Genomic DNA, 20,292 nt, shown 5'->3' on the forward strand with positions numbered 1-20,292 from the left:
TCAGTGTCCCTTTAAGCTTTCAACTAAGAATATCAAGAGAACAAAGCAAAATTGGTGATAAAAGTAAATTGGAAAATTGTTTAAAATTACATGCTCTATCTGAATCATAAAAGTTTATTTTGGCCTAGATTGTCCCTTTAAACATGATACAAAACATATATTTGAACCATTCACACAAAAATAAGCAGGAAAAAAACATGTATTGTTAAGGTGCATAAATGTATTGTTAAGGTGCATCAAAAACCGTAGCAAAATTCTTCACCAAAAATCGTATGTTAAAAAAAAAAAAGTTAAAATTGTATGTAATTTACTCAGGAATAAATCAAATTAAATATGCATGTATATGTCTATATCTCACTGTTAAATTGTCTGCCTTTTTTTCTAACACTTGAGACCTCATATCTTTGAGCCTTTATAACTTTTGTCTGCAATATTTAAAAAAAAATATTTTTAATTAGATGGTGTTATTATGAGTGTAATTGTACTTTGTACGTTTTTTTAATGTTTCGCGAAAACAGTTAAACAGAGCTCTCAAGTCGTGGTAATCTTTCTAGAGTAAATTGCAATTGCCCTCAAGAGATCTTGTTTATGTTTGACTTGTAATACGAGCGATAAGCCCAAGGAGTGCAAACGATAAGTCCAACCCCTTATCACTCAGGCGCAAACGTTTGCGATCCACGTGTAATCTGTCCCACTTTCTTTAGAAGTACCACAAAAGAAAGCAATTATTGCACATCTATTTCAAATCTGCACGACAGAGGACAGTGACCATGTTGCACTTATATGAGGTTCCCAAACATCCCGCAACTCTATGAAACTATTGTCAGAAATATGTAAAATGTATTCAATGTGGCTACAAATATTAAAGAAATAACAAGAACATGGGAATGTGCAGCTAGATTAAACAACGTAACACAACAAGTAACCACATTACTCTAAGAGATAAACTCAGATCATACCAAGGGATTGATTTCCTGAGGATCCTGGGATGGAAATCACCTCTGTGCGCTCCCAGGGTAATGTGTTAATCACTGTGACACACTGTTCAGCAGTAGGGAATGCAGAAGTCAGCATTTTCAGCAGTGTGTCAATAGATTCTTTCAAAAGCTGAGATCCTTTAGCTCTGATCTCTGGAGAAGAAAAACAATAAAATGAGAACTTGGACCTACATTACATAATATAACATTAAAAGGACTCTACAGTACACTATATTTTCATGATTTATTTTGTCCCCTTTTCCTATTATAACATTATGAAATTGTGAGCTTTTTAGTTCCTTTTAGAAATAGAAGTGCAGAACACGGTTATATTCCCCACATCCATTGGCTGCACACTTTAGTAACCTATTTATTACTGTCCCTAATTGGCCACAGCAGAAGAAAAAAAAAACTAAGTTACAGCATAGCAGTGCCGATTGCTTTATAGACACTAAAAGATTAGTTATTTTGTCAATATTGACACAACCAATGAAACTTTAAAAGGGTAGTCCAGTCAAAATTAAACTTTCATTATTCAGTTAGATCCCGCAATTTTAAGCAACTTTCTAGTTTACTCCTATTATCCAATTTTTCTTCGCTCTCTTTGTATCTTTATTTTAAAAAGCTGGAATGTAAGCTTAGGAGCCGGCCCATTTTTGGTTCAGACCACGGGTTGCGCTTGCAGATTGGTGGCTACAATTACACACCAATCAGCAAGCGCTACCTAAGTTCTGAACCAAAAAATGGGCCGCTCCTAAGCTTACATTCCAGATTTTTCAAATAAAGATACCAAAAAAACGAAGAAAAATTGGATAATAGGAGTAAATTAGAAAGTTTCTTAAAATCGCATGCTCTTTCTTTATCATGAAAGTTTAATTCTGACATCTACATGCTATTTTCAGACTACTCTTTTCTTTAAATGCATCATTCTATCTAGCAATTATTTAGTGTTTAATGTCCCTTTCAATAAATTATATTATTAATAATAATCCTATAATATAAAAGGCGAAGTGTGTTTGTCCGAAGCTGTCATGCGCAGTAAAGACTGTGTGAGGAAAAACACACCTGGCCTTCAACAAACTGACCTGGCACCTGATCCGTGAAGGGGGCGAGGCTAGCCGGGCGTGAAGAGGGCGGGGTCGGCCATCTGCCTTGAGGCAGAGAGCGCATAAGAGGGGGGAAATAGAGAGCAAAAGAGAGGGTGAAAGAAAGCAAAAGAGAGGGAGGAAGGAGAGCAAAAGAGATGTGGAAGGGAGAGCAAAAGAGAGGGGAGAGAGAGATCAAAAGAGAGGGGAGAGAGAGAGCAAAAGAGAGGGGAGAGAGAGAGCAAAAGAGAGGGGAGAGAGAGAGCAAAAGAGGGGGGAGAGAGAGAGCAAAAGAGGGGGGAGAGAGAGAGCAAAAGAGGGGGGAGAAAGCAAAAGAGGGAGGAGAGAGCAAAAGAGAGGGAGGAGAAAGCAAAAGAGAGGGAGGAGAGAGCAAAAGAGAGGGAGGAGAGAGCAAAAGAGAGGGAGGAGAGAGCAAAAGAGAGGGAGGAGAGAGCAAAAGAGAGGGAGGAGAGAGCAAAAGAGAGGGGGAGAGAGCAAAAGAGAGCGCAAGCAAAAGAGGGTGAGAGAGCGCAAAAGAGAGGGGGGAGAGAAAGCGAGCAAAAGAGAGGGGGGAGAGAAAGCGAGCAAAAGAGGGGAAAGAGAGAGCAAAAGAGAGGGGGGGGGGAGAGAGCAAAAGAGAGGGGGGGGAGAGAGAGCAAAAGAGAGGGGGGGGGGAGAGAGAGCAAAAGAGAGGGGGGGGGGAGAGAGAGCAAAAGAGAGGGGGGGAGAGAGAGCAAAAGAGGGGGGGAGAGAGCAAAAGAGAGGGGGGGAGAGATAGCAAAAGAGAGGGGGGGGGGGAGAGAGCAAAAGAGAGGGGGGGGAGAGAGCAAAAAAGAGGGGGGAGAGAGAGCAAAAGAGAGGGGGGAGAGAGAGCAAAAGAGAGGGGGGAGAGAGAGCAAAAGAGAGGGGGGAGAGAGAGCAAAAGAGAGGGGGGAAAGAGAGCAAGAAAGGGGGAGAGAGAGAGAGAGCAAGAGAGAGGGAGGAGATAGAGAGCGCAATAGAGGAGGGGAGAAAGAGAGCAAACGAGAGGGGGAGAGAGAGAGAGAGAGCAAAAGAGAGGGTGGAGAGAGAGAGAGAGCAAAAGGGGGGAGAAGGGGGGAGAGAACGCAAAAGAGAGGGGGGAAGAGAGCGCAAAAGAGAGGGGGGAAGAGAGTGTAAAAGAGGGGAGAGAGAGAGCAAAAGAGGGGGGGGGGAGAGCAAAAGAGAGGGGGGGGAGAGCAAAAGAGAGGGGGGAGAGAGAGAGAGCAAAAGAGAGGGGGAGAGAGAGAGCAAAAGAGAGGGGGAGAGAGAGAGCAAAAGAGAGGGGGAGAGAGAGAGAGCACAAAAGAGGAGGGGAGAGAGCAAAAGAGAGGGGGAAGAGAGAGCAAGGGGTGGGACCACTGTACTGCAAAAAAGGAAATGTATTCTTACCTGATAAATTTGTTTCTTTTACGATACGATGAGTCCACGGATTTCATCCTTACTTGTGGGATATCGCCTCCTGGTCAGCAAGAGGAGGCAAAGAGCACCACAGCAGAGCTGTATATATATAGCTCCTCCCTTCCCTCCCACTCCAGTCATTCGACCGAAGTCAGGAAGAGAAAGGAAAAGCCAAGGTGCAGAGGTGACTGAAGTTTAACAAAATTAAAGACCTGTCTTAGAAAAACAGGGTGGGCCGTGGACTCATCGTATCGTAAAAGAAACAAATTTATCAGGTAAGAATAAATTTCCTTTTCTTTTAAAAGATACGATGAGTCCACGGAATTCATCCTTACTTGTGGGATACAATACCAAAGCTACAGTACATGGATGAAAAGGGAGGGACAAGACAGGGAACCTAAACTGCAAGGCACCACTGCTTGAAGAACTTTCCTCCCAAAAACAGCCTCAGACGAGGCAAAAGTATCAAATTTGGAAAATTTGGAAAAAGTGTGAAGAGACGACCAAGTTGCAGCTTTGCAAATCTGTTCAACAGAAGCATCATTTTTGAATGCCCATGAGGAAGCCACAGCCCTAGTGGAATGAGCCGTAATACGCTCAGGAGGCTGCTGTCCAGCAGTCTCATATGCAAAACGGATGATACTCTTCAGCCAAAAGGAAAGAGAGGTAGCCGTAGCTTTCTGACCCCTACGTTTCACAGAAAACACAACAAACAGGGAAGACGATTGACGAAAATCCTTAGTTGCCTGTAAGTAAAACTTCAGGGCACTGATCACGTCCAAATTATGTAACAGTCGCTCCTTCTTAGGAGGATTAGGACACAAGGAAGGAACAACAATTTCCTGATTAATATTTTTATCCGAAACAACCTTAGGAAGAAAACCAGGTTTAGTACGTAACACCACCTTATCTGAATGAAAAATAAGATAAGGAGAATCACATTGTAATGCCGAAAGCTCAGATACTCTGCGAGCAGAAGAAATAGCAACCAAAAATAAAACCTTCCAAGATAATAACTTAATATCTATGGAATGCATAGGTTCAAACGGAACCCCTTGAAGAACTGTAAGAACTAAATTCAAACTCCAAGGAGGAGCAATTGGTCTAAACACAGTCCTGATTCTAGTCAGAGCCTGACAAAAGGATTGAACATCTGGAACATCTGCAGACGCTTGTGTAACAAAATAGACAAAGCAGAAATCTGTCCCTTTTAAGGAACTAGCGGACAACCCTTTCTCCAATCCGTCTTGGAGAAAAGACAAGATCCTGGGAATCCTAACCCTACTCCACGAGTAGCCCTTGGATTCGCACCAATAAAGATATTTACGCCATATCTTATGGTAAATCTTTCTAGTAACAGGCTTTTGTGCCTGAATCAAGGTATTTATGACCAAATCAGAAAACCCTTGCTTAGATAAAATCAAGGGTTCAATCTCCAAGCAGTTAGCTGCAGAGAAACTAGATTCAGATGATGGCAGGGTCCCTGAATGAGAAGGTCTTTCTTCAATGGAAGCCTCCATTGAAGTCCTGCGAGGCCACTCAGGAGCGATGAGGATCACCAATGCCTTCTCCTGCTTGACTCGAGCAATCACCCGGGGAAGGAGATAAAAAGGAGGGAATACATAAGCTAGGCTGAAAGACCAAGGCACCGCTAAGGCATCTATCAGCTTGGCCTGAGGATCCCTGGACCTGGACCCGTATCTTGGAAGCTTGGAATTCTGACGAGATGCCATGAGATCCAACTCCGGCCTGCCCCATCTCAGAATCAGGGCAGAGAACACTTCCGGATGAAGTTTCCATTCTCCCGGATGAAACGTCTGTCTGCTCTGAAAATCTGCTTCCCAGTTTTCCACCCCTGGGATGTAGATTGCCGACAGATGGCAAGAGTGAGATTCCGCCCACTGAATTATCTTGGATACTTCTGTCATCGCCAAGGAACTCCTGGTTCCTCCCTGATGATTGATGTAAGCAACCGTCGTTATGTTGTCCGACTGAAACCTGATGAATCGGGCTGAAGCCAACTGAGGCCAAGTCTGAAGCACATTGAAAATAGCTCTCAACTCTAGAATATTGATGGGAAGGAGAGACTCTGCATGAGTCCATACACCCTGAGCTCTCAGGGAGTTCCAGACTGCTCCCCAGCCTAGTAGACTGGCGTCCGTCGTCACTATCACCCACGAGGGTCTGCGAAAGCATGTCCCCTGGGATAGATGATCCAGTGACAACCACCAAAGAAGAGAGTCCCTCGTCTCCTGATCTAGATGAATTTGAGGAGACAAGTCTGCATAATCTCCATTCCACTGCCTGAGCATGCTTAGTTGCAGAGGCCTGCAGTGAAACCGAGCAAACGGAACGATGTCCATTGCCGCCACCATCAATCCAATTACCTCTATACACTGAGCCACTGACGGCCGAGGATTGGACTGAAGGGCTCGAAATGTATTCATGATCTTTAACCTCCTGACCTCTGTCGGAAACATTTTCATGGATAGAGAGTCGATTAGAGTTCCCAAGAAGGGTACCCTTGTTTGTGGAATTAGCGAACTCTTTCCCAGATTTATCTTCCACCCGTGAGTCCTCAGGAAAGAGAGAACAAGGTCGGTATGAGACTTTGCTAGCTGATAAGATGACGCCTGGATTAGAATATCGTCTAGATAAGGCGCCACTGCAATACCCCGGGGTCTTAGAACCGCCAGCAGAGACCCCAGAACCTTTGTGAAAATTCTTGGTGCTGTGGGGAGACCGAAAGGAAGAGCCACGAACTGAAAATGGTTGTCCAGAAATGCAAACCTCAGGAACATGTGATGATCTCTGTGGATAGGAACATGAAGATATGCATCCTTCAAATCCACGGTAGTCATAAATTGACCCTCCTGGATCAATGGAAGAATGGTACGAATAGTTTCTATCTTGAAAGATGGAACTCTGAGAAACTTGTTTAGACTCTTGAGATCTAAGATAGGTCTGAAAGTTCCCTCTTTTTTGGGAACTACGAACAGATTTGAAAAAAACCCCTGTCCCTGAATTGGAACGGGACAAATTACTCCCATGGAGGAGAGGTCTCTTACACAGCGTAAGAATGCCTCTCTCTTTATCTGGTCTATAGACAATCGAGAAAGAAGAAACCTTCCTCTGGGAGAAGAATTTCTGAATTCCAGCTTGTATCCCTGAGACACTATTTCTAATGCCCAGGAATCCTGAACATCTCTTATCCAAGCCTGGACAAAGAGAGAAAGTCTGCCCCCTACTAGATCCGGTCCGGGATAGGGGGCCGACCCTTCATGCTGATTTGGTAGTAGCAGCAGGCTTCTTGGATTGTTTACCCTTGTTCCAAGACTGATTGGGTCTCCAAGTGGACTTGGTTTGAGAATAATTCCCTTCCTTTAGCGGAAGAGGAAGAGGGAATTCCCTTGTTTTGAAAGGAAAGTAAATTACTTTGACGCCCTCTCTGTTTGGATTTCTTATCTTGAGGGAGGAGATGACCCTTACCCCCCGTAATCTCAGAAATAATCTCTTTCAAGTCAGGTCCGATCAGGGTCTTCCCCTTGTACGGAATAGCCAAAAGCTTAGACTTAGATGACACATCCGCAGACCAAGATTTTAACCATAAAGCTCTGCGTGCTAAGATGGAAAATCCGGAACTCTTAGCCGCCAATTTTGTAATTTTAAAGGAAGCATCTGTAATAAAAGAATTAGCAAGCTTAAGGGCTTTAATTCTATCTTGTATTTCTTCCAAAGGAGTCTCGGTTTTAAGAGACTCTTCTAAAGCATCAAACCAATAAGCAGCCGCAGTCATAACTGTAACAATGCAGGCCGCTGGCTGCAATAGCAACCCCTGAAGAACATACATTTTTTTAAGCAAACCCTCCAAATTCTTATTCATAGGGTCCTTAAAAGCACAACTATCCTCGATAGGGATAGTAGTCCGCTTTGCCAAGGTTGGAATAGCTCCCTCCACCCTAGGGACCGTCTGCCAAGAGTCCCTAATGGCATCAGCTATCGGGTACATCTTCTTGAAAACTGGAGAAGGGGAAAAAGGAATACCCTGCCTCTACCATTCCTTAGCAATAATTTCTGACGTTCTCTTAGGAACAGGAAATACATCCGAATAAGAAGGGACCTCTAAGTATCTGTCCAACTTACTCAATTTCTCTGGAGGAACCACAATTGAATCACAGAGTCCAGAGTCACCAAAACCTCCCGCAACAACAGGCGGAGGTGTTCAAGTTTAAACCTGAAGGAAACCGTATCTGGATCCATCAGAGGTAAGCCACTTCCTGAATCAGAAAGTTCTCCCTCAGATAGAACCTCCATACCCTCCAATTCAGAGCCCTGGGAGGGTACATCTGAGATCGCCACTAAAGCATCAGAAGCTGTATTGACCATGAGGTTATCCTTCCTACTGCGCTTGCCTTGAAGTACCGGAAAGGCAGATAACGCTTCAGAAAGGGTGGATGACATGACCGCAGCAATATCCTGTAAAGTAATTGCAGCAGAAGTTGTAGAGGAATTTGACGCCGCTTGAGCGGGCGTTAAGGGCTGACACGCTTGGGGAGAAAGCTGCGGCATACTCTGAGTCTCATCAGCCGACCCCTGAGAAACATCCGCCTTAGACATACTTTTATTAAAGAAAATGTGCTCTCTAAACTGTAACGCCCTTTCAGTGCATGAGGGACAAAAAGTAACTGGGGGTTCCACATTAGCATTCAAACACATAGAACATGTACTGCTTTGAAGATCTTCCATGACAACAAACAAGTAAATGCAATATAGGTCGTGACACAGATAATTAAATAATGCAGTCAAGACATACATAAAGTGCAAACAGCTTAATAAGACTGATAGCACAATCTTTTGAAAACGAGTGTACTGTGCCTTTAAAAATAACTTGCTTCAAATTTTACTGCACCACACTCGAGAGTTGAAAACAGAAAAGAAACTGCGTCTTAACTAAAAATAAGTTTATCTGAACTGGAGCAATGCTTAGTACATTAGCCTTTAAACTAACAGATATCCAGCACTTGCACCACACCACAGCTCTGCTGCGGCGCCTACCTGCCCCCACGACAACGACTATCTGCTTCGTAAGCGGCGTGCCTGAAAACGCCTGTGTAAGTTACAGCATGCGATCTTAGGGGAGCCACGAGACATACAGCCGATCAAATCACTTCCTGATCGCCGAATAACAACTGCGCGGCTAAGCGCGGTGAACGATAAGCCCCGCCCCACGTGGGCGGCACACTAACTCGCAAAAACCAGTTAAATAAAAACCAAAACTGTCTAAAAAACTAAGACATACTTCACTAAAAACTTTCAATGCCAGTGAAAAACACACATGTGGACCCCCAAGCACACTGAACAAATATGCACCGGAGTATATAACTCCAAGCAACAGCCCATAGCATCAAGCCCACACTCCATCCAGCCAGGTTCCATGAATCCTGCAGTTTAGATGATTGCAGCTATAACAAACCCCCAGAAAAATGGCTGACCCAGAGTAATAAGGGGAATACACACATGCTGTATGTTAGGATTCTAGCAAGTTGATAGGATGCTCATATTTAAAGTCCTTAATTTTCAGGATAAATTAGAATATTTTAAATATTACCGCAGGAATTTACCTCTCATGATAGACAACCGTAAAATCCTTCTCTTCCAAGACTTTTCCAATGAAACACAGATAAAAAGAAAGGAGATGTCCCCCTTTTTTCCCCAGTTGATAGACAAAGGATATAAAGTAAGGATGGTATACCCAGCAAAAATTATTGTGGAGAATAATGGTAGAACTAACACACTGAATAATAGTAAAGAAGCTAGAGATTTCCTCACCCAAGATAAACTATAAAAAATAACAACATCCCTATTTCTGAGTAGTGTCTATGCTTTTCTCTTTTTTCTCTTATTCGACTACACGGTGTTCCTGGCTAGACCTTGTTCTACCCAGGTTTTTTAAGTTAAATATATCTCACTTCTTTTTTTTTTTTTTTTTTTCTCTCCCTCTCACTCCCCCCCTTCCTCTCGCTCTTGCCTCTCTATGCATCGGCTTTATATTCTTATTTGGTCATGTATGTAACATACTATGACTGCACTACTTAAAAAATTTTCATGGAACATCAGGGGGATAACATCCCCTATCAAACGGAAACAAATTATATCTATATTAGGTAAATACTCCCCCGATATTGTTTTCCTGCAAGAAACATATCTTAAAGAGGTTGAAATTCCCAAATTAAGATCTCGTTGGGTTGGACAGGTTTTTGCTACCCCTTGTGTGAGCCGGAAATGTGGAGTGGCTATTTTATTTAATAAAAAATTAGATTTTAAAATTATTAGTACTGAGTATGATATCGATAATAGATTTATTATTATGCAAATTTCAATAAGAGGCCTTCTATTCACTCTATGTAATGTTTATGGCCCAAATCAATTTTCTCGTGGATTCTGGGACACAATTCAAAACAAATTATACCGTTACTGTAGTGACAGATTGATAGTTAGTGGTGATTTCAATATGACACTTGCTCCAAATATTGATAGAATGCCCCAGAGTAAACGTCAAGACATGAAATCTAGTAAATACTTCAATAAATTCTGCTCTGTACTTAAACTTAATGACATTTGGAGGACTAAATTTCCTGACTCGGTAGAATTTACCTGCGAGTCCAAAACCCATTGTACATTTTCAAGAATTGATTATATTCTCATTTCAGAACAGCTTCTTCAACTTTCGGTATGTCCCAAAATTCATGATATCATTATCTCGGACCATGCGATAATTTCACTAGCTATTCACTTAGCCCCCAGGGAGAATTTTTATAATACTAGTTTCTTTTTTCCTCGCCATTTAAGTAACAACAGCAAATTCATTAATTGGTTAAAAACACAATGGAGGAACTTTTGCTATAATAATATTGCATACTTTAATAAAAGTGAAATATTTTGGGAAACTTTTAAAGCTGTCCTTAGAGGTCAGATTAAGTCATATCTTTGTCATATTAAAAAGAAATCTTTAATAAGTGAAAGACAACTATCCAATCAAGTTAAAAATGCTTTCAAACAATATAAATTGTATCCCTCTAAGGGCAACTGGTTATACTACTCCCAATGTAGAATTAAAAGAGATATATACATTAAGCAGCGCTGCCTTGAAGAAGAGACTAAGTTGGATAACCGTTTCAGAGGGCATTATGGTAGTTCTGCCAAATATTTGGCTAAAATTACCAAAAATAGTAAAAGCAGGAATCACATAACGGCTATTAAGGCCAAACAACAAAGATACTCAGATAATGATAATATAAGAAAGGTCTTCTTTGAATATTTTCAAGATTTATACAATGCACATTCGATAGATATCCATAATAAAGAACGTTTCTGGTCTAAAATTATGACACCGCAAATTTCCCTCTCAGACTTAGAATCCCTGAATATACCAATCTCTAAGGAAGAAATTCTGTCATCAATTAAGAACGCTAAATTGAATAAAGCTGCGGGGCCAGACGGGATTCCGATGGAACTGTACAAAATTCTTATGGAAGAAATAAGTAATTTATTAGTCTGCTTGTTTAACAATTATTATTCATCTTCTTCCCCTATATCAAACCTCTTTTCTGCAGCCAATATAACACTTATTCTTAAAAAGGGTAAAGACCCCGAACAAACAGCCTCATATAGACCAATATCCGTTCTAAATTCTGATTACAAAATCCTTCTTTCCATTATTGCTAACAGAATGAAGAATTTCTTGGGCAAAATAAGATGATTGCAGCTATAACAAACCCCCAGAAAAATGGCTGACCCAGAGTAATAAGGGAAATACACACATGCTGTATGTTAGGATTCTAGCAAGTTGATAGGATGCTCATATTTAAAGTCCTTAATTTTCAGGATAAATTAGAATATTTTAAATATTACCGCAGGAATTTACCTCTCATGATAGACAACCGTAAAATCCTTCTCTTCCAAGACTTTTCCAATGAAACACAGATAAAAAGAAAGGAGATGTCCCCCTTTTTTCCCCAGTTGATAGACAAAGGATATAAAGTAAGGATGGTATACCCAGCAAAAATTATTGTGGAGAATAATGGTAGAACTAACACACTGAATAATAGTAAAGAAGCTAGAGATTTCCTCACCCAAGATAAACTATAAAAAATAACAACATCCCTATTTCTGAGTAGTGTCTATGCTTTTCTCTTTTTTCTCTTATTCGACTACACGGTGTTCCTGGCTAGACCTTGTTCTACCCAGGTTTTTTAAGTTAAATATATCTCACTTCTTTTTTTTTTTTCTCTCCCTCTCACTCCCCCCCTTCCTCTCGCTCTTGCCTCTCTATGCATCGGCTTTATATTCTTATTTGGTCATGTATGTAACATACTATGACTGCACTACTTAAAAAATTTTCATGGAACATCAGGGGGATAACATCCCCTATCAAACGGAAACAAATTATATCTATATTAGGTAAATACTCCCCCGATATTGTTTTCCTGCAAGAAACATATCTTAAAGAGGTTGAAATTCCCAAATTAAGATCTCGTTGGGTTGGACAGGTTTTTGCTACCCCTTGTGTGAGCCGGAAATGTGGAGTGGCTATTTTATTTAATAAAAAATTAGATTTTAAAATTATTAGTACTGAGTATGATATCGATAATAGATTTATTATTATGCAAATTTCAATAAGAGGCCTTCTATTCACTCTATGTAATGTTTATGGCCCAAATCAATTTTCTCGTGGATTCTGGGACACAATTCAAAACAAATTATACCGTTACTGTAGTGACAGATTGATAGTTAGTGGTGATTTCAATATGACACTTGCTCCAAATATTGATAGAATGCCCCAGAGTAAACGTCAAGACATGAAATCTAGTAAATACTTCAATAAATTCTGCTCTGTACTTAAACTTAATGACATTTGGAGGACTAAATTTCCTGACTCGGTAGAATTTACCTGCGAGTCCAAAACCCATTGTACATTTTCAAGAATTGATTATATTCTCATTTCAGAACAGCTTCTTCAACTTTCGGTATGTCCCAAAATTCATGATATCATTATCTCGGACCATGCGATAATTTCACTAGCTATTCACTTAGCCCCCAGGGAGAATTTTTATAATACTAGTTTCTTTTTTCCTCGCCATTTAAGTAACAACAGCAAATTCATTAATTGGTTAAAAACACAATGGAGGAACTTTTGCTATAATAATATTGCATACTTTAATAAAAGTGAAATATTTTGGGAAACTTTTAAAGCTGTCCTTAGAGGTCAGATTAAGTCATATCTTTGTCATATTAAAAAGAAATCTTTAATAAGTGAAAGACAACTATCCAATCAAGTTAAAAATGCTTTCAAACAATATAAATTGTATCCCTCTAAGGGCAACTGGTTATACTACTCCCAATGTAGAATTAAAAGAGATATATACATTAAGCAGCGCTGCCTTGAAGAAGAGACTAAGTTGGATAACCGTTTCAGAGGGCATTATGGTAGTTCTGCCAAATATTTGGCTAAAATTACCAAAAATAGTAAAAGCAGGAATCACATAACGGCTATTAAGGCCAAACAACAAAGATACTCAGATAATGATAATATAAGAAAGGTCTTCTTTGAATATTTTCAAGATTTATACAATGCACATTCGATAGATATCCATAATAAAGAACGTTTCTGGTCTAAAATTATGACACCGCAAATTTCCCTCTCAGACTTAGAATCCCTGAATATACCAATCTCTAAGGAAGAAATTCTGTCATCAATTAAGAACGCTAAATTGAATAAAGCTGCGGGGCCAGACGGGATTCCGATGGAACTGTACAAAATTCTTATGGAAGAAATAAGTAATTTATTAGTCTGCTTGTTTAACAATTATTATTCATCTTCTTCCCCTATATCAAACCTCTTTTCTGCAGCCAATATAACACTTATTCTTAAAAAGGGTAAAGACCCCGAACAAACAGCCTCATATAGACCAATATCCGTTCTAAATTCTGATTACAAAATCCTTCTTTCCATTATTGCTAACAGAATGAAGAATTTCTTGGGCAAAATAATCCACATAGATCAAACAGGATTCATGATTGACCGCACTGTAACCTCTAACCTCAGGAAAGCCGAAATACTGTTAGACTATTTTTGGAATCAAAATTTGACCTCAAAAAAAGAGAAACTGAATAAGGATATAGCCATATTATCTATAGACGCCGAGAAGGCATTTGATTCTATATCATGGAATCATCTACTACATTCCTTAGAATGCTTTGGTATTAAAGGCCATTGCCTAGACTTTATAGCCAAGATCTATAAAAATCTTTATTCAGCACTTCTGATAAATGGCAACCTCTCTGATAAAATCGTCCTTGGGCGAGGTACGCGCCAAGGTTGCCCTTTGTCACCCTTATTGTTCAATATTGCAATAGAACCATTAGCTATATGGCTTCGCTCAGAACTAATGGGGATCAGAATGGGTAACATGGAGTTTAAAATTTCACTATATGCTGATGATCTGTTAATTTTCCTTGAGGACTCAACTAAGTCCATTCCAAAAATCCTTCAGATACTATCTACCTTTAGCTCTTTTGCAGGCTATAAAATAAATCTACAAAAAAGTGAACTCTTATGGATATTAAAACATAGGGGAAGTTGTACTGATCATCCATTTAAAAATACAGATAACATCAAATATTTGGGCATTACATTACACAGAAATCCTAAGATGTGGTATAATCTAAATTTTAAACCTGTCTTTGAAAAAGCCTTAACAGATCTTAAGAATTGGTCTTCATTCCCTCTTTCTCTATCGGCTCGTGTTAACCTAGTCAAAACTATTATCTTTCCGAGGATATTATACCTCATACAAAATCTGCCTTTATTCATCTCTAATCAGGATATCAGAAAGTTTTACGCAGTGTGCTCACAATTTCTGTGGAAAGGACAAAAGGCCCGTATTGCCATTGCAAAACTTTGTCAAGAAAAAAGTAGTGGTGGACTGGCGTTGCCAGATATAAAACTTTATAATCTAACCACTCTAGCTAAAATAGCGATCGGTTGGCTGATTGGCTCTAATAAAGTATCTTCTGTGGAAATGGAGAGTCTGCTTATAACCCCTTTTTCCCTTAAAGGTATCTTACATTGTCCTACAAAGAAACTTCCGTCAAATATTAGTAATCTTATTTCTTTTAAAAACGTTATTATAGCATGGCAAAAAATTTGTAGTCTGTGTAACTTAGATTTTAGATTCTCTCCATTTCTACCAATACAAGGCAACCCAGAGTTTATTCCAGGGATCCATGAACATATATATTATACTTGGGCACAAACAGGCCTTAAATATATGAACCAACTCATCTCTATTTCAGGACAGATGCTGCCTTATTGTGATCTAGCTCATTCATTTGAACTACCAAGACATAGTCTATTTGCTTATTTTCAAACACGGCATTATATTAATTCTCTAGATTCGGGCAGGCAGTTGGAATTTTGCTGGTCCGAGATTAATGACTGCATTAAAAAAGCTGCTGCGGGCAAATTTACGATTTTGCTGCTATATAATATTATGCTCGCAAAACAGGGCCAAATTTTCTTGCAAAAGCAGGTCTACTTTTGGCGTCAATATTTCCCGCAATTTGAAGTAGTTAATATTCTTTATAGTTTTTCGGCAGTGGAGAAACTCAATGTATCTATTACGTGGAAAGAATCACAGACTAAATTAATGCATAATGTTTATTTAACGCCTCTAAAAATGTCTAAATTTTCTTCCTCTACACAACAACACTGTCCAAAATGTCATTTACTTAATGCAGACACTACACATATGTTTTTCTATTGTCCAAAAATAAACCAACTGTGGCGCAAAATTAATTACTGGTATAATTGTCAGTTTCACGATAATTTTAAAATCCAAGCCTATCATATAATTTTTTTGTTACATCCAAATCTAGTAGAGGTTAAGCCAAAAAATATTGGAATACTGAATACAATAATCTTAGTAACCAGAATCTTAATCTTGAAAAAATGGAAAGATACATGTTCACCCAGATTCTCCATTTTTCGTAATTTGTTGCTCCAACAGCTTGTGTTTGAATCACATAATACTATTTACCAGTTTAAAGATAGGGCTGAATTATTTATGGAAAACTGGCAACCTATAATTCATTTATACCCACTTTCTACCCAGAAGCTAGTTCTGGCACCTCTGCGTTCCACGGAAATTTACAAGACCATCTTTGGAGATTAATTCCTCAAATGGTAATTAGTATATAAATGTGGACCAAATGTCGGTGGCAGGGGGGGATGAGAGAGAGGATGAGAGAGAGGTAGAGCGGTCTGTTTTTTGTTGTTGTTTTTTTTCTCTCGTTTCTTCTTTTTCTTTTTATCTCTCTTTTTTTTCTACTATTTTTCTATCAACCATCTCTATTGTTTGATTAACCTATCAGAAAATCATTCCAACTAATGTAGGCTATCTAGGCATGAACGAAATGACCTATATTAGCAACCTACTTATGTAGATTTTTATGTTATGATAAATTCAAGGCTATAGCTGTATTCCTTAAGTAAGGTTATGATAGGAGGGTTATATGACTTTAATTTTGACTTAGGATAGACTTTTTTTTTTTTTCTCTCTTCCTATATCTAAGGTTAATTTTAGTTTGTTGCACACACATATATTTTGTTATATGACCATTAAGAAAGGAAGAGGGTGGGTAAAGGTGCAAGAAAAAGGAAAACATGATGTATTATAATGTTTTGTTGATTCATAACCTACCCTGTGTGGTAGGCTGAAATATTAAGTTTGCCCAACTATTATTGTTGTTCATTGTTGGATGTCTAATAAAAGATATTATAAAGGGATTCTAGCAAGTTGATTACCCTCCTGTAAATAAAATTCAAAGGACAGTCTGATAAATCTAGCCCTAAGTACCTCAGAACAAAGGCTAGGCAAACTCTGTATGTGCTTCGCCTGTAACTTCGCCCCAGCTCGCCTCCGGAGAAGCGCACATGTGCGCCTGAATTTATCATAAAAATAGAGGTAACTTTGTGCAGGCGAGCTGGAGCTTAATAATGATAAATTTCGCCTGTCGGAAACGGCATTTACTCCCGGCATTTACTCCCTATTTACTCCCTATTTATCACAGTACATCCCTGTAAATATTTCCGTCGCCATGTTTTGATTATTAAAAGAGTGTTTTTAAGTTAATATTTAGCTTATATTTATATTATATAATGTTTCTGTGCTGTTTTTTATATATGTTTATAATTTAAGATCGCAAAAATATAAATATATTAAAATATCGATCTATATATATAACTGTTGGTACCCATATGCGCCAGTAGAAGCGCAAATTTCTGGAAATAACAGTCTCTTCTTGGCGCTGAGCCTTTGAAAAATTAGTTAAAAGAAGAAAGTACTGCATCACAAGATGTAAAAGCATGTATTATAATGGTGTTCGCCTCAGTCTGCATGGCGAAATAAACAACACGCAATTGAAGCCGAAATTGCAGTTCCCTATCGGCGCAAAGCAATGATAAATAAGAAACTGGGCGTATTTGTAGGTTGTGCTGTTAAATTACGCCTATTACTAATGTAAATTGTAGCACTCGGGAGCGCGCCTATGCGAATGCACGCTGAGTGCGAAGAAGTTTCTTTCAGATTTGCGCAATTATAGGCGCAGAATGCTTTGATGAATATGACGATCAGTTTGTATGAGCTATTTTAGACGGAATTAAAGGAGAATGGCTTTGATAAATCTAGCCCTTAGTGTCCCAGAATAAAACCACTGCACATACCTCAATGCTGAGTAACAGCATGATCTGTCCCACACGATGAAGAGGTCCTTTTCATCTCCTCCTGTAGATTTGTTGGGTCTTAGATAATATCTGCTAAGACCATCATCAGCAGGGCAGCACATTGTATGGGAGGCGCAGAGAGAGTGAAAATCTCCCCAGTTCCCATTGCTTTAAAGCCACCTGTAGCTCTACTCTAGAGGCTGACAAGGAATACAGCTACACCCTGAATAAAATAGCACTCACTGATACCATTTTAAAAACAATAAACTCTTTATTGAAGAATCTAAACTAACACCTTACTTTGCCTCTTTCTATCACTAACACAGGCAAAGAGAATGACTGGACTGGGAGGGAAGGGAGGAGCTATATATACAGCTCTGCAGTGGTGCTCTTTGCCTCCTCCTGCTGACCAGGAGGCGATATCCCACAAGGATGAAATCCGTGGACTCATCGTATCTTGTAAAAGAAAAATGGCCCATGTACACGGGCTTTAGGACTTGTAATAATAAATATATATGGGTAGACACCTAAGACACGTTGCATATGGGGACTAGGCATGCATCCTACTTGAGCAAAAGGACTACACTGAGACTCTAGCACACAAAGATAAACTGCAAAAGCTCAGTCACTCCACTGATACAACTATATAGCCATAAAGCCAATTAAGATGAGGGAGAGATACATTTATTTTCTTGTATGTCATAACCAAGGGGATTTGACATAAAATAATCTGCTCTATGAATACAATTTTTTTCTGACAAATGTTGTTATGCCTATTTCCACTCCCCCTGTATCATGTGACAGACATCAGCCAATCACAAATGCCTGTATGTATATTCTGTGAATTCTTGCACATGCTCAGTAGGAGCCGATGACTCAAAAAGTGTAAATATAAAAAGACTGGGCACATTTTGTTACCGGAAGTAAATTGGAAAGTTATTTAAAATTGCATGCTCTATCTGAATCATGAAAATTTAATTTTGACTTGAGTGTCCCTTTAAGGCAAGGATCTCCAAGGCTTATTTATAAAAGACATTTAAAAAAAAAAAAAAAAAGTACTTAGTGTAAAGTAGAAGAACCTTAAGGCTTTTAATTTACAGCTAAAATGTGTACAAAATAATTGTTAAACACTAGAGGTGCATAGCAAACTGATACATTTTGTGCTAGCAAACAGCTAAGAACTTCAGAGATTGTGATGTGGAAAGGGGACATTTGAGATTTTAGAATGGACTGCACCTTAAAAAGGAGCAAGATTGGAGGAATATCTCCCCTAGTAAGATGGGAGAAGGAACAATTTAAACATCACAGGAAAGAGAATGTGGAAGAATTACGTTGGTAGTAACTGAGTGCATGGAGGTTTATTTAAAAAAAACAATGTTACCTTAAAGTTTGGATGGGAAAACACCTAAACAACAAACTTAACAAATATGATATAGAGAGAGGCTCTATGTGTACTATGACAATACCAAGCATAAATACATAACCTGACTGAGACTCACCATCATAGTATCTCAGTGCATCTTCAACCACCTCCCGTATGCAGCTTCCTGGTAAGACATCATGAAATTGGTTCAGCAGTAACAACCTGAAGGTACAAAAACAAAAAGATATTCTAGTAAATTGTCAGAAAAATATCAGAATAACAAAGGTCTAGCAGGGAATCCTCATAAAGATCCATACAAGTGACTGTGTGCTGATGTATCAGAGTTTAATGAGACATGTAAGTCTGTACTGAACTTAAAGTTTATTTTAAAGAGATCATATTTGTTAGGTATATAAACTACTCACCCCACCCTTTGAAACCATTAAAGGCACTTCTGACTTAGACACTTTTCCTTTTTACTGAACCTACAGCTTTCCCTCGTCACAAAACAATACTTCATATTACCTCCAAAGATGCTGAAGTCTGGAAGAAGGATAATGAAAACTCTGATCCTGTGTCATAGCAAAGGAGCTCACGATTTCCACATCACGTAGGAGCTGTTCACAATGTCTGTTGCCTTTTTTTATCTAAAAAGTAAAAATTAGAACAATTACATGGTGTGCAGTAGTCTTATTCCTAGATTGATGGTTTGCTGATTATTATACCTGTTTTTTTATATAATGGATAACAATGCTGTCTTACAGTCAAACTATTCTCTCTTTTGTTGCTCCCCCACTCCAATTACATTATTGTTTACAAAATGAAAAAATAAAAAGTAATCTAGAATCAAATGTAATTTAATTTGTAGTCATTTTTTTATGTTTTAACATAATACACTGTACTTTATAATAACATGATCCACCGCTGTGTCTCTGAATGGAGAAAGAAAAACCTTATCACACCAAAAGTTCTGAAGAGGTTACTTCCTCCACCAAGAGGAGCATAAGTTGGACACAATTAAATTGTGTTCTTTTGTAACTCATTGTAGAAGTTCAACAAACAAGCCCTCACAGACCTCTTAAAATACAATAATACAAAACACATATAATTTTCACATCACATTAATTACTAATTAAAGTACTTTGCCTACTAATCATGCCTCAGCTAATAGAAAATATACCACTCGTACAATTTTTGAAAGTATATAATTATTTTTTTCTTTGTGCCAACTGCCCTGAATTTGCAAGACACTGTCTGTTTCACATTCCCAGTGCTCTACGCAAATCAAGGAAATGGATAAAATAAGAAGGGAATTTAAAAACAAAATATAGGATTATTGTGTAGAAGACAAGGTTCCCACCAGTACGCCTTTATATTTAGCTTTGTGGTTCACCATTGTAATAATCTGGCCCCAACATTGTAACTGGTGATTTCCAGCCTGCAACATAGTGGCTGAATATAGTGAATCTCCCATTTATACAAAACCTTCCCTGTGTTTTGTCCTGTTAAAAAACTTTTCTAGAAAAAGAAAGACATCAAACTAGCCAAAACAAGAACTAGGGAAAAGGGACAAAAATCTTTACTTCATGGTTCCAATCATAACAAGTTCTGCTTCTTAGCCCATAAAACATAACAACTAAAGGCAGTTAACACACTTGCTAAATT

General features: G+C 38.8%; 1 protein-coding gene across 1 annotated transcript in view; it reads right to left on the reverse strand.

Moving 5' to 3' along the window:
• The window catches only part of MAN2C1 (mannosidase alpha class 2C member 1), a 97,182-nt gene that overhangs the window by 33,970 nt on the left and 42,920 nt on the right, over positions 1 to 20,292 (reverse strand). Inside the window, 3 exon segments of the mRNA XM_053717405.1 lie at positions 960 to 1,130; positions 18,764 to 18,849; positions 19,153 to 19,274. Of these exon segments, the coding sequence (XP_053573380.1) occupies positions 960 to 1,130; positions 18,764 to 18,849; positions 19,153 to 19,274 (379 nt within the window).

The sequence above is a fragment of the Bombina bombina genome, chromosome 6, assembly GCF_027579735.1.
Source record: "Bombina bombina isolate aBomBom1 chromosome 6, aBomBom1.pri, whole genome shotgun sequence".
Taxonomy (NCBI): Eukaryota; Metazoa; Chordata; class Amphibia; order Anura; family Bombinatoridae; genus Bombina; species Bombina bombina.